General features: G+C 42.2%; 1 protein-coding gene across 2 annotated transcripts in view; it reads left to right on the forward strand.

Moving 5' to 3' along the window:
- LOC110526195 (activating molecule in BECN1-regulated autophagy protein 1A) overlaps positions 1-14,254 on the forward strand; it is a 106,041-nt gene that overhangs the window by 12,714 nt on the left and 79,073 nt on the right. For both annotated transcript variants that reach the window (XM_021606946.3, XM_021606948.3), the window contains exons 9-11: positions 8,432-8,614; positions 12,290-12,370; positions 13,062-13,165. In XM_021606946.3, the coding sequence (XP_021462621.3) occupies positions 8,432-8,614; positions 12,290-12,370; positions 13,062-13,165 (368 nt within the window). The remainder of the gene's footprint in view (positions 1-8,431; positions 8,615-12,289; positions 12,371-13,061; positions 13,166-14,254) is intronic.

Genomic DNA, 14,254 nt, shown 5'->3' on the forward strand with positions numbered 1-14,254 from the left:
TGAGACCGCTGAAGTATCTGAGGTGAAAATGGGTCCTTTTTATGGCCAGTTCCTAGAAAGCCTTTTCTAGGGAATTACACAAATCATTTCCATTGAACATTGTGAGAAAGCTAGTGGGGCTTTGTAGTAGGTGCCTTGTCATTTGTAATTTGCCAGTATGGCTTGCATCCAGGACAGAACTACATTAAGAGTAGGTAGTGTCCAAACTCAGATATTCTCTGCTGGTAACCTGTTTCAGCGCTTGACAGTGTCTTTGATAGTGTTTCCTCGTGGGCAGACCCAGATATTCATGGCCACTGCTGTTCACCTCCTGGAGTATTGGGAACTCCATAAAAAATAACACTATGTACCCTGTTACCTTCTCCTCCCATTGCATTCTGAACTCCAGAGTAGAGATTTATGATTTTAGTTTCTAAGATATCAAAAGATGCTGCCCTGTAATGGAACCTGCCTCCTTTATTTTGGCCATTTTGAACATGTTTGTCCCCTGTCACATCAAATTCATAACGCTTCAGTGGAATTGATGCCAGATCTGACAAACTCATTTGTAGAGTCAATTTAGTATCACTTTTAATACTTGCCAGGTGTTGATTTATTTCCCTGTCCTCGTTTTCATTTCCAATCCAGTATTTTGAATTGTAATCCAATTACTGACCCTCTGAGTGTCATGCAATAACTTTGATTAATGTTACTCAGGTTTTTCCACCTATTCAAATAATTATCCAGGCAGATAAACTCATTTGTGACATGAATCAGAGATTGCATAGCAGGCTACACTATAACTTGAAGAAAAATCATCTTAATACCGAAGTATTGCATGCTCCTTGAGCCCTGGTAATACAGTACAATCATTGGGAAAGCTAGACTGAGGTCTGCACACAACTTGACTAGTGATAATTGCATGGATGGGTATTGGTTTTGAAAAACCCTAATCTTCTGCGAGTTAAGTCATCTATTTATATTTGTGGAGTGTCAACATTGACTGTCCCAGACCACCTTGTCTGCTGTCGGCAGCAAAAACGAACATATTTACTTTACTGATTTAGCGATATCTCTTCATTCACCTCTTCTGACTCTTGAACTATGTTTACTCAAACCAACATTTTGGATTAAATCTAAATACTGTAGTCTGTGGCCCTAGCCCACAACTTTCCAGTTTAGGCTATTATTTATTTAACAGCATCAATTTTCCTTGATTTGGGTACTCTGACTAGGCTGTAGATATACCATACAAGCTTTTCAGATTCCCAAACAATTTCTACACAATGTTCCCAGCTTAGCGAAGCCCGATGAAGACAATTGATAGGTTAGCATTTACACTTTACAAAAATGTCTACTACATTTTTACTGAGTCTTTCAATCAGTCAATTGAAGTAAATTCATTAGGCCCTAATCTATGGATTACACATGACTGTGATATATATGCATCTGTTGGTCACAGATACATTTTAAAAGAAAAAAAGGGGGAGTTGATCAGAAAACCATTCAGTATCTGGTGTAACCTCACGCAGCGCGACATCTCCTTCGCATTAAGTTGTTGATTGTGGAATGTTGTCCCACTCCTCTTCAATGGCTGTGCGAAGTTGCTGGATATTGTCGGGAACTGGAACACGCTGTTGCACGCGTCAGTGCAGAGCACCCCTAACAGGCCATGGAAGAACTGGGACATTTTCAGCTTCCAGGAATTTTGCAGAGATCCTTGTGACATGGGATCGTGCATTATCATGTTGAAACATGAGGTGATGGCGGCCAGTTGAGAACAAGTTCTCATTTACAACTGTGACATTGGCCAAGATAAAGCAAAGCAGTGCGACAAAAACAACAACACCGAGTTACACATAAACAAATGTACAGTCAAGAACACAAAAGAAACAGAAAAATCAATGTACAATGTGTGCAAATGTAAGGAGGTAGGCAAGAAATAGGCCCTAGAGGTGAAAATAATTACATTTTAGCATTAATACTGGAGTAATAGATGTGCAAGTAGAGCTACTGGGGTGCAAGAGGGTAAGTAATAATATGGGGATGAGGTAGTCGGGAGTGCTATTTACAGATTGGCTGTATACAGGTACAGTGATCGGTAAGCTGCTCTGACAGCTGATACTTAAAGTTAGTGAGGGAGCTATGAGTCTCCAGCTTCAGAGATTTTTGCAATTTGTTCCAGTCATTGGCAGCAGTGAACTGGAAGGAAAGGCGGCCAAAGTAGAGTAGGTGTTGGCTTTGGGGAAGACCAGTGCGATATACCTGCTGGAACGTGTGCTACGGGTGGGTGTTGCTATTGTGACCAGTAAGCTGAGATAAGGTGGGGCTTTATCTAGCAAAGACTTATAGATGACCTTGAGCCAGTGGGTTTGGCGACGGATATGTAGCGATGGCCAGCCAACAAGCGCATACAGGTCGCAGTGGTGGGTAGTATATTTATTTAATTTTTTATTTCACCTTTATTTAACCAGGTAGGCTAGTTGAGAACAAGTTCTCATTTACAACTGCGACCTGGCCAAGATAAAGCATAGCAGTGTGAACAGACAACAACAGAGTTCCACATGGAGTAAACTATAAACAAGTCAATAACACAGTAGAAAAAAAAGAGAGTCTATATACATTGTGTGCAAAAGGTGTGAGGAGGTAGGCAAATAATTACAATTTAGCAGATTAACACTGGAGTGATAAATGATCAGATGAACATGTGCAAGTAGACATACTGGTTTGCAAAAGAGCAGAAAAGTAAATAAATAAAAACAGTATGGGGATGAGGTAGGTAAATTGGGTGGGCTATTTACTGATGGTCTATGTACAGCTGCAGCGATCGGTTAGCTGCTCAGATAGCAGATGTTTAAAGTTGGTGAGGGAAATAAAAGTCTCCAATTTCAGCGATTTTTGCAATTCGTTCCAGTCACAGGCAGCAGAGAACTGGAAGGAAAGGCGGCCAAATGAGGTATATGGAGCTTTGGTGATAAAACGGATGGCACTGTGATAGACTACATCCAGTTTTCTGAGTAGAGGGTTGGAGTCTATTTTGTAAATGACATCGCCAAAGTCAAGGATCGGTAGGATAGTCAGTTTTACGAGGGTATGTTTGGCAGCATGAGTGAAGGAGGCTTTGTTGCGAAATAGGAAGCCGATTCTAGATTTAGTTTTGGATTGGAGATGCTTAATGTGAGTCTGGAAGGAGAGTTTACAGTCTAACCAGACACCTAGGTATTTGTAGTTGTCCACATATTCTAAGTCTGAACCGTCCAGAGTAGTGATGCTAGTCGGGTGGGCGGGTGCAGGCAGCAATCGGTTGAAGAGCATGCACTTAGTTTTACTAGCATTTAAAAGCAATTTAGAGGCCACAGAAGGGGTGTTGCATGGCTTTGACGCTCGTTTGGAGGTTTGTTAGCACAGTGTCCAAAGAAGGGCCAGATGTATACAGAATGGTGTCGTCTGCGTAGATGTGGATCAGAGAATCACCAGCAGCAAGAGCGACATTATTGAGATATATATTTACAGAGAAACGAGTCGACCCGAGAATTGAACCCTGTGGCACCCCTGTAGAGACTGTCAGAGGTGCGGAGAACAGGCCCATCGATCTGACACACTGAACTCTGAGAAGTATCTGGTGAACCAGGCGAGGCAGTCATTTGAGAAGCGAAGACTATTGAGTCTGCCGATAAGATTGCTATGATTGAGTTGAAAGCCTTGATCAGGTTGATGAGACGGCTGCACAGTACTGTCTTTTATCGATGGTGGTTATGATATCGTTTAGGACCTTGAGCGTGGCTGAGGTGCACCCATGACCAGCTCGGAAACCAGATTGCATAGTGGAGAAGGTACGGTGGGATTCAAAATGGTCGGTGATCTGTTTATTAACTTGGCTTTCGAAGATTTTAGAAAGGCAGGTCAGGATGGATATAGGTCTATAACAGTTTGGGTCTAGAGTGTCTCCCTCTTTGAAGAGGGGGATGACCGCGGCAGCTTTCCAATCTTTGGGGATCTCAGACGATAAAAAAAAGAGGTTGAATAGGCTAGTAATAGGAGTTGCAACCATTTCAGCGGATAATTTTGGAAAGAGAGGGTCCAGATTGTCTATCCCAGTTGATTTGTAGGGATCCAGATTTAGCAGTTCTTTCAGAACATCAGCTGTCTGGATTTGGGGGAAGGGGGGGTGGGGGTGAATTGGGCAAGTTGCTGCTGGGGGTGCAGAGCTGTTGTCCAGGGCAGGGGTAGCCAGGTGGAAAGCATGGCCAGCTGTGGAAAAATGCTTATTGAAATGATTGATTATCGTAGATTTATCGGTGGTGAGAGTGTTTCCTATACTCAGTGCAGTGGGCAGTTGGGAGGAGGTGCTCTTATTCTCCGCTTTAGTGTCCCAAACTTTTTGGAATTAGTGCTACAGGAAACAAATTTCTGTTTGAAAAAGCTAGCCTTTGCTTTCCTAACTGACTGAGTTTATTGGTTCCTGACTTCCCTGAAAAGTTGCATATCGTGGAGGCTATGCGATGCTAATGCAAACTGACATGAGATGTTTTTGTGCTGTTCAAGTCTGGGGTGAACCAAGGGCTATATCTGTTCTTAGTTTTACATTTTTTGCAATGGGGCGTGCTTATTTAAGATGGAGAAGAAAGCACTTCTGAAGAGCAACCAGGCATTCTCTACTGATGGGATGAGGTCAACAACCTTCCAGCATACCCAGGCCAGGTCAATTAGAAAGGCTTGCTTGGTGGTCGTTTGACCGCGGACACATTACGGACGCAGGCAATGAGGCAGTGATCGCTGAGATCCTGGTTGAAGACAGCAGAGGTGTATTTAGAGGGCAAGTTGGTCAGGATGATATCTAAGAGGGTGCCCATAGTTACAGATTTAGGGTTGTACCTGGTAGGTTCCTTGATCATTTGTGTGAGATTGAGGGCATCTAGTTTAGATTGTAGGACGGCCGGGGTGTTAAGCATGTCCCAGTTTAGGTCACCTAACAGTACGAACTCTGGAGATAGATGGGGGGTAATTCATTCACATATTGTGTCCAGGGCTGAGGGGGGTCTATAACAAGAGGCAACGGTGAGAGACTTACAGTGGGGCAAAAAAGTATTTAGTTAGCCACCAATTGTGCAAGTTCTCCCACTTAAAAAGATGAGAGGCCTGTCATTTTCATCATAGGTACACTTCAACTATGACAGACAAAATGAGAAAAAAAAATCCACAACCTCAAACAGTCACATTCCAAACTCCACTATGGCCAAGACCAAAGAGCTGTCAAAGGACACCAGAAACAAAATTGTAGACCTAAACCAGGCTGGGAAGACTGAATCTGCAATAGTTAAGCAGCTTGGTTTGAAGAAATCAACTGTGGGAGCAATTATTAGGAAATGGAAGACATACAAGACCAATCTCCGTCGATCTGGGGCTCCATGCAAGATCTCACCCCGTGGGGTCAAAATGATCACGAGAACGATGAGCGAAAATCCCAGAACCACACGGGGAGACCTAGTGAATGACCTGCAGTGAGCTGGAACCAACGTAACAAAGCCTACCATCAGTAACACACTACGCCGCCAGCGATTCAAATCCTGCAGTGCCAGACGTGTCCCCCTGCTTAAGCCAGTACATGTCCAGGCCCGTTTGAAGTTTGCTTGAGAGCATTTGGATGATCCAGAAGAAGATTGGGAGAATGTCATATGGTCAGATGAAACCAAAATAGAACTCTTTGGTAAAAACTCAACTCGTCGTGTTTGTAGGACATAGAATGCTGAGTTGCATCCAAAGAACACCATACCTACTGTGAAGCGTGGGGGTGGAAACATCATGCTTTGGGGCTGTTTTTCTGCAAAGGGACCAGGACGACTGATCCGTGTAAAGGAAAGAATGAATGGGGCCATGTATCGTGAGATTTTGAGTGAAAACCTCCTTCCATCAGCAAGGGCATTGAAAATGAAACGTGGCTGGGTCTTTCAGCATGACAATGACCCCAAACACACTGCCCGGGCAACGAAGGAGTGGCTTCGTAAGAAGCATTTCAAGGTCCTGGAGTGGCCTAGCCAGTCTCCAGATCTCAACCCCATAGAAATGTTTTGAAGGGAGTTGAAAGTCTGTGTTGCCCAGCAACAGCCCCTAAACATCACTGCTCTAGAGGAGATCTGCATGGAAGAATGGGCCAAAATACCAGCAACAGTGTGTGAAAAACTTGTGAAGACTTACAGAAAACGTTCGACCTCTGTCATTGCCAACAAAGGGTATATAACAAAGTATTGAGAAAAACTTTTGTTATTGACCAAATACTTATTTTCCACCATAATTTGCAAATAAATTCATTAAAAATCCTACAATGTGATTTTCTGGAATTTATTTTCTAATTTTGTCTGTCATAGTTGAAGTGTACCTATGATGAAAATTACAGGCCTCTCTCATCTTTTTAAGTGGGAGAACATGCACAATTGGTGGCTGACTAAATACTTTTTTGCCTCACTGTATTTCTGGAAAGGTGGATTTTTGAAAGTAGAAGCTCGAATTGTTTGGGCACAGACCTGGATAGTATGACAGAACACTGCAGGCCATCTCTGCAGTAGATTGCAACTCCTCCCCTTTTGGCAGTTCTATCTTGTTGGAAAATGTTATAGTTGGGGATGGAAAATTCTGGATTTTTGGTGGCCTTCCTAAGCCAGGATTCAGATACGGCTAGAACATCCGGGTTGGCTGAGAGTGATAAAGCAGTGACTAAAACAAACTTAGGGAGGAGGCTTCTAATGATAACATGCATGAAACCAAGGCTTTTATGGTTACAGAAGTCATCAAATGAGAGTGCCTTGGGAATGGGAGTGATGCTGGGGGCTGCAGGGCATGGGTTAACTTCTACATCACCAGAGGAAGACCTAAAATAACTGGTCGTCTATTGTGTTTGGAACATAGTGTAAAAGGAGCAGGTTTCTGGATGCGTAAGAATAAATTTATGGCATAATGTACAGACACGGGTATGGTAGGATGTGAGTACAGTGGAGGTAAGCCTAGGCATTGAGTGACGATGAGAGAGGTTTTGTCTCCAGATGCACCATTTAAGCCACTGGGCCTCAGGATCTCATCATGGTATCTTTGTGCATTGAAATTGCCATCTATTTAAAATGCAAGGATGTTTGTTGTCTGTAGATTGTGCTTGGCCATACCGTAACCCCACCGCCACTATGGGGCACTCTGTTCCCAGCGTTGACATCGGTAAACCGCTCATCCGCACAACACCATACACTCTGCCTGCCATCTGCCTGGTACAGTTGAAACCAGGATTCACCCGTGAAGAGCACACACCAGCGTGCCACTGGCCATCAAAGGTGAACATTTGCCCACTGAAGTCGGTTATGACGCCAAACTGCAGTCAGGTCAAGACCCTGGTGAGGACGACGAGCACGCAGATGAGCTTCCCTGAGATTGTTTCTAAGAGTTTGTGCAGACATTCTTCGGTTGTGCAAACCCACACTTTCATCAGCTGTCCGGGTAACGATCCCACAGGTGAAGAAGCCTGATGTGGATGTCCTGGGCTGGCATGGTTACCAGTGGTGGAAAATTTCCCATTTGTCATACTTGAGTAAAAGTAAAAATGCCTTAATATAAAATGACTTGAATTAAAGTAACCCAGTAAAATACTACTTGAGTAAAAGTCAAAGTTTTTGCTTTTAAATATACTTAAGTATCAAAAGTAATATTGTTAATAATAAAAAAAATCTTAATAAGTAAACCAGCAAATAATTTTCTTTAAAAAAAATGTACAGTTAGTTAGGGTCATGGTCCAACACTAACATATAATTTACAGACGAAGCATGTGCTTATTGAGTCCGCCAGATCAGAGGCAGTAGGGATGACAAGGGTGGTTCTCTTGAGAAGTGTGTGAATTAGACCATTTTCCTGTCCTCTTAACATTCAAAATGTGTACAAGTACAGGGAAAATATATGGAATAAAAAGTTCTTAAAGAAAATTAGGAATGTAGTGAAGTAAAAGTATTCAAAAATGTAAATAGTGAAGTACAGATACTACTTAAGTAAAAATGCTTAAGTACTTTACACCACTGTTGGTTGTGAGGCTGGTTGGACGTACTGCTAAATTCCTAAAATAACGTTAGAGGCGGTTTATTGAACCACACTGTAATTATGGCCATCAGAGTTGAAGCATGGAAGACAGGGACGTTTACTTCGTTTTTTTTTTTAAAGAAGCCTGCTCCATTTTTACCATATGTGGGCTCTAACTATACATGGTCTTGGGTTTGTTGAGGTTTTTCTGGTATTAGCACTGCTTTCTGCCTGCTTTGCTTGTTTTTATTTGTCAGTTCAAAAAAATACATATCTACACAATACATACAAAAAGAATGTGACTGGGATAGCACAAAGTCAGACTTATTTCCATTGTGGTCTATTGCTCCTGAGTTATCTGATCACCATTGATTTTAGTTGTGTGTCCTTGCTGTGTTCACAGGTTGTCCCCTGCGGCATATTATGCCCAGCGGATGATTCAGTACTTATCTCGGCGTGACAGCATTCGCCAACGATCACTGCGCTACCAGAGCCGACTGCGGCCTCTCTCATCCACCTCGGATAGCCCAGGAAGCAACCCCTCCCCCTCCGTTGAGAACAACGAGGTGGACTTTGAGGAGTTTGAGTGAGTCGTCATCTACCTACAACATCCAATGCCTTTTGTATCCCGTGACTATTGTTTATGAAGACATTTACAGGACACATTATGATAAAACATCCTACAGTTGTTGAGAGCTTTGGGATTTATTCATGGAACAATTTGCATGAAACCATAACATAGCAGAATGCTGTGATTTCTCTGTCAGTGGATTTGGCTGTGAAGTTAGTGCCACCATTGCCAATGGTTGAGAGAAATTAATTCCCTGCATTATGCCTCCACACACCCTCGGTATGATCTGGAGTGCATAATGACTGACAAAGCAAACAGCTGAAAAACACTCCTACCACAATAACTTGCGTATCGAATGCCTAATGTGTGACACTCGAAGGTTGAATTTGTGATGTATTTTTCAAATTGATTCGTTTTTTTTTCTTTCCCCCTTCAATATGTAAATGTTAAATGCCTCTGGCCTGACTATGAATGCAGGTGCAGGGGGATGGTGTTGCTTGAGGTCATCAGTCTTCTCAGGCCTCTGCAGATGTTGCACTGTAGCATCTTTGGCCAAATGAGGTCAAAGGAATTCCCCTGGCGCTATTTCCTCTCCAGCATTTGACGACAAACTATTTTATAATGATAAGATCTGTTTGTCAAAATGAACAACTAAGTTATTCGTCGCTCTATCAACTATTTTAGAATGCCTTTTATTGTCCTTTGGGTTGGATTCAGTTACGTCAAACCAGCAAGGACATTTTCCTCGAGCATGTAAACGGTCCAATCACCATTTTGCTAGTTATAACTGGGTCATTGCATTGTGTGGCGTCAGCTCCACATCAGTGCGAGACAGTGTCTATTTTCTTCCGACAAGATTAGACATGTGCTGCCACCCTCTCGTTCATTATTGAACCTGGTGGGATTTAGGGAATTCTAACAAGACGACTTGCCCTTATCTCCAATTCCAGATTTACGCTTCTGCTTACTAATTGTTTTAGATGATTGGCGTGGATCAGAACTTTGCTGCCATAGTGAGTGTAATTAACAGTATGGGGGATGGCTCTATGCATCACAGACACAACGCTGTTGTTAGTTGAAGAGAGGGAGGTCTCAGATTTCTGGGGGTATGACGTTTCTCAACTTTCAATAATGAGTGATTGGCACCGTTTTAAAAAACACATTTTGTGGTACTGTATGTCTTTGAGATGTGGAGCCTTGTGCACGTTGGCCGTTTTGCGTTCTGTGCTAGTACCACTGGAAAGTTTTTAGGGCATTCAATTTACAGTTAGGTTGATCAATTGCACAGCTAACTATGAGCAATATTTACAGTTAGCGATCTAGCTAATGCGTTTTGATTTCCACTTCCTCAGGTGGTGAATTAGCCCTAAGTGAATTAGCCTATTAGCTAGTACACACAATCATGTAGGCAAATGGATCTCAAAACATTTGGGGAAGTCTGGAGCCCTATTGTGAAACTAAAATATAGCAACAATAGCCTAATTGTCAGCTCAAATTTGAATGACGAACTGGTTTGCACATAATTACTTGAATCATGCCTTCCTGCTTGGACATGTTTGAAAAAAACTTAGTTTTTAATCACACCATCTCAACAGTCTATTTTCCTCAATAAAGCACCGCAAATGACTTAGATTTAAGATTTATGATTATTTTCTATTGCATTACACAAAGTGTTGGTGCGACCAAATCATTGGGCTGGTGCCACCAACTGAAAAGGTTAGTGGGACCAACACTTTGTCTGAGCTGTGTTATTCTGGAGCAGGATGCTACGCGTGATGAAATAATAAAAATTAAAAAAAGACCAATTCATTCTTAACACAATACACACTTGATAGGTGTTTTTGTTTGATTTTCACAAAATCATATATTTTAACGTGCAGAATAACTGAGAACAGATTTTCACTTTTTCTTTAAACTGGTCATGATGTGCCAGTTGCACAGTGAAAAGACATGCCCTTATAGCCAGCAAAACCCTATGGCGCTTTTGGAATGATGTAAGAATTCACTCATTGTAATGGAACCAGCAAACAGTGAAAGTAAACCTAGATTACAGTCCTGTGAAAACATATACAGCAGCAGACTCCGACTATAGATGAATCGGGATTATGCTCCCCTTGAACTGCAGAGTGACAGTATTTGGTATTTTAAAGGGGTGTACTGAAGAAATAATTTTAGAGCTGTGGCCTAATTCTCTTCCAAACGCTCACCTTGTTTTGTAACATGCTAATCAGAGAGAGAGAGAGAAGAGAACATCAGTTTAATAATGACACCACCAATGATGCTGTTGCCACTTTCCACAGAAAGCAGCTGACACTTGACCACATATTAGCTCTCCTTCTCATCTCCTTTCCCAAATGAATTGTGCCTTAATCTAAATGAGTTAGTTTCCTACACTTGCGAAGAATGAGGCTGGACATTTCTTCAACTTACTTATGGGTGCGTCTTGTCCCCATTTTGTTTTTTAGTCTGTTTGCAAGTTTGAAGTCTTCCTAGACAAATAAACTGGTTCCTTATTTGCTGGACATGGCTAGCAAAATAGTTTTACTTTCGACTTGAGCTTCATACATGGAATGAAGTTATACGGCCAGTCGGCCACAGAGTATCATTGCAGTCGAAGCAAACAACATTTTGCCGGTATTAAAATGCAGTTCTGGATGACTGATTTGAGATGGGGCATCTTCAAAGCCAGAATATGACCTCACCGATTTGGTTTATGAATTATTACGCCAACCTGACTGCCCGACTTAGAAATTAATTGCGGAGGGTATAAGAGTGTTGGCATATTTCATATCAGTTATTGAAATGTATATTTATGAAAGCATCTCTCTTTCCGCCTGCTTTCCGATTTAGAATACTTTCAGAGGCTCCACGTTCGTCCGATTTCCTCTCTCTCACATCCTTCACATTGTCACAGTTTTCAGGACGTGTAAAGCAAATTCTGAATATGAAACGTCCAGTGGATCAGAAATAGGCCGTGTCCTCTCAGCTGATAACTCTCTGATGGAAATATGATGCATATTTAGTTCCTCCTGGGGTCAGTGAATAAATTACAGGAACCACAGTCTTCCTTTGCAAGTTTAGATATTTACATTTTTAGCAGGTGCTCTTACCCAGAGCGACTAACAGGAGCAATTAGGGTTAAGTGCCTTGTTCAAGGGCACATCGACAGATTTTTCACCTAGTCTGCACAGGGATCTGAACAAGCTACCTTTCGGTTACTGGCCCAACGCTCTTCACCGCTAGATTACATACCGTCCTGATTCTATACAGTGTCTCCTCAGGCTTTGTTTTTCCTCCTTCTTGAATGTGTCCGGACTAGAGTGTTACGATGTTGTAAAAAGGGGCCTACTTACGAGCAGTAAATAGAAACATTGGAGCCATAAATAACCATCTTTACCATAAATGACCACCTTTATGCATTGCAGTATTTCAAACTTTTGTAAATATTCTCTGAAGTTTGTTTGGCTGCTTGGTTTTTGAGGCTGCTGGATAATCACAAGCAGTACTGCAACTTTCTCCCCTTTGTCTGGGTCTCAAGCCACTAATAAGTTAGGCTAACATCAAACTTTTAAGTGAGCCTGCACTATATAGTGAGCCCAGCTACGGTCTCTCAGTTAAGCTGAGGCTTTTAATTTGAAGTACTTCTTGTATATGTTTGTCTGTTATCTCCCTCTCTCTCTCTCTTCACAGGGATAACGGGGATCGTGCCAGACACAGAGCTCCACGCAACGCTCGTATGTCTGCCCCCTCGCTTGGCAGATTTGTTCCCCGGTGGGTGGCCCTGATATGATTAATTGATTGATTCTATTAGGAAAAAGATGCACGGAGTACAACCCAAGGGATAACACATTAAAGCGATTCCACTGGTTTCCCTGATGGAATAACACACAATGCAGAGAAAACAAACAAAAACAGCCATCCCTACAATAAAAAAAACAGCTTCACACAGCATATAATAAATACTGTAAATACTTAACTAAAAAAAGAAAGATACGGGAAAACAAGAAATAGTCAATCTATTCAAACTCATCAGTTGTCCTCCTGGTACTCTGAATACATGACACTTATTGGCTCTTCATATTCCAATGGCTGTTTTTTTTGTTTTTTTGGCCAATAGTATGAGCTGCCAATGACATAATGGGACTCTGTGTCCCAAGATTTGGATATAGGAAATGTTTTACATATTCTCAAACTTTTTTCATGCGTTTGATTTAGAATTTGTCTACCCAAAGCCAGTGATGAGCATTAGCATAATCATACAGCACAATCATCAATTTGTGCACCAATGTAGAGTCCGTTAAGGCTATTATAAAGACTTGCCTATGCTTTTTATTCCAATATTTTAGTCCCCTATTACGCGACATGGATGGTCTCCAATTTTCTTATGTCGTCTTCGTTATGGGGTGAGTAAACTCTCAGTTGTGTGATTCTATACGACTTGATGCTTCTCTGTTTGTTCAAGGAGGTTCCTACTGCCTGAGTACCTGCCATATGCTGGGATTTTCCACCACGAGAGGGGCCAGCCTGGCCTGGCTACCCATTCCTCCGTCAACAGGGTCCTAGCAGGTAGGCAGAGTTATCCCTCGTGTTTTTGTCTCGTTTTCTGTTTTGGTATCTAGGCTGCAAGCAGAGCTGGCAATTCCTATAATATTTCAGATCACGTGGGTGCTTTAGGACCTGGTTGCCCACACAATGTACCATTTTCAGATGGATGAGCAGTTCAGCCACTCATGAGTATTAGTGCAGCAGCACAGGTAAGTGTTTGCGAAGAGGGCCTCTGCGTAATGACTGCCCTGTGCTCTCCACCCACGCTTTTGGAGCACAATCCACATGCTCCAGTGGTATTGATGTGGACGTTGCAGGTAATGAATTCGTCAAAGAGAGTGCTTCAGAACCTCTTTCCCCTGCCGCCCACACTCTTGCAAACATGCTGGAACGCCCACACCAGCCCCAAAGAGCAAACTTACCAAACTATTTTTTTCCCCTGACATGATTCATGTGTAAAAAAATGTGAGGTTCTCTGAAGTCGCGTCTCAAGCGTGCTTTTGCATTCTTAATGGTTTCTGACTCCTCATATCCAAAGGTAGCGCACCTTCACAGCTCATGTCAAACAAACCAAGCCAAATAGTCCCACTCACCCTTTGCTTCCATTGTCCGACAAGGACCGATAGTCACTGCGAGAAATGAGAGTGCTGCTCTGGCTTCCGTGTTGTTTACGGTGTTGTTTCTCATTGTACTGTATCACTGTCATTGTGCGTGTCTTGCCCACTGCTGAAACCTACGAATATAAAATGTTTTACAATTAGTGTTTCCTTTCAACTTGCATGAAAAGTGTCTCCGTTTGTGTGTGTGTGTGTGTCGTCGAATTAATAAACGGAGAAATAACACCAAGGTTTCATGCCTATTGAGTCAGGAGAGATGTTCTCCGCCCAGCCCTCCATTTGCTTCCTACGCTGATTACTGTGACACCTGTGTTGATGATGGTTTGTAATGTTGCTCTTGAAATGCCACAGCGGCGTATGGGGTGTTTGACTTTAAATGACCTTTCACAGCCATTCAGCATAGCTCCGTTCATAGATGGCCTAGTCTTTCTGTTTTTGGATGATGTGTAAATGTAGTGAAAATTGAGAACTGGTATTTTTATATATTCATATT

The sequence above is a fragment of the Oncorhynchus mykiss genome, chromosome 6 (assembly GCF_057628025.1).
Source record: "Oncorhynchus mykiss isolate SJ-2025 chromosome 6, ASM5762802v1, whole genome shotgun sequence".
NCBI classification, from domain to species: Eukaryota; Metazoa; Chordata; class Actinopteri; order Salmoniformes; family Salmonidae; genus Oncorhynchus; species Oncorhynchus mykiss.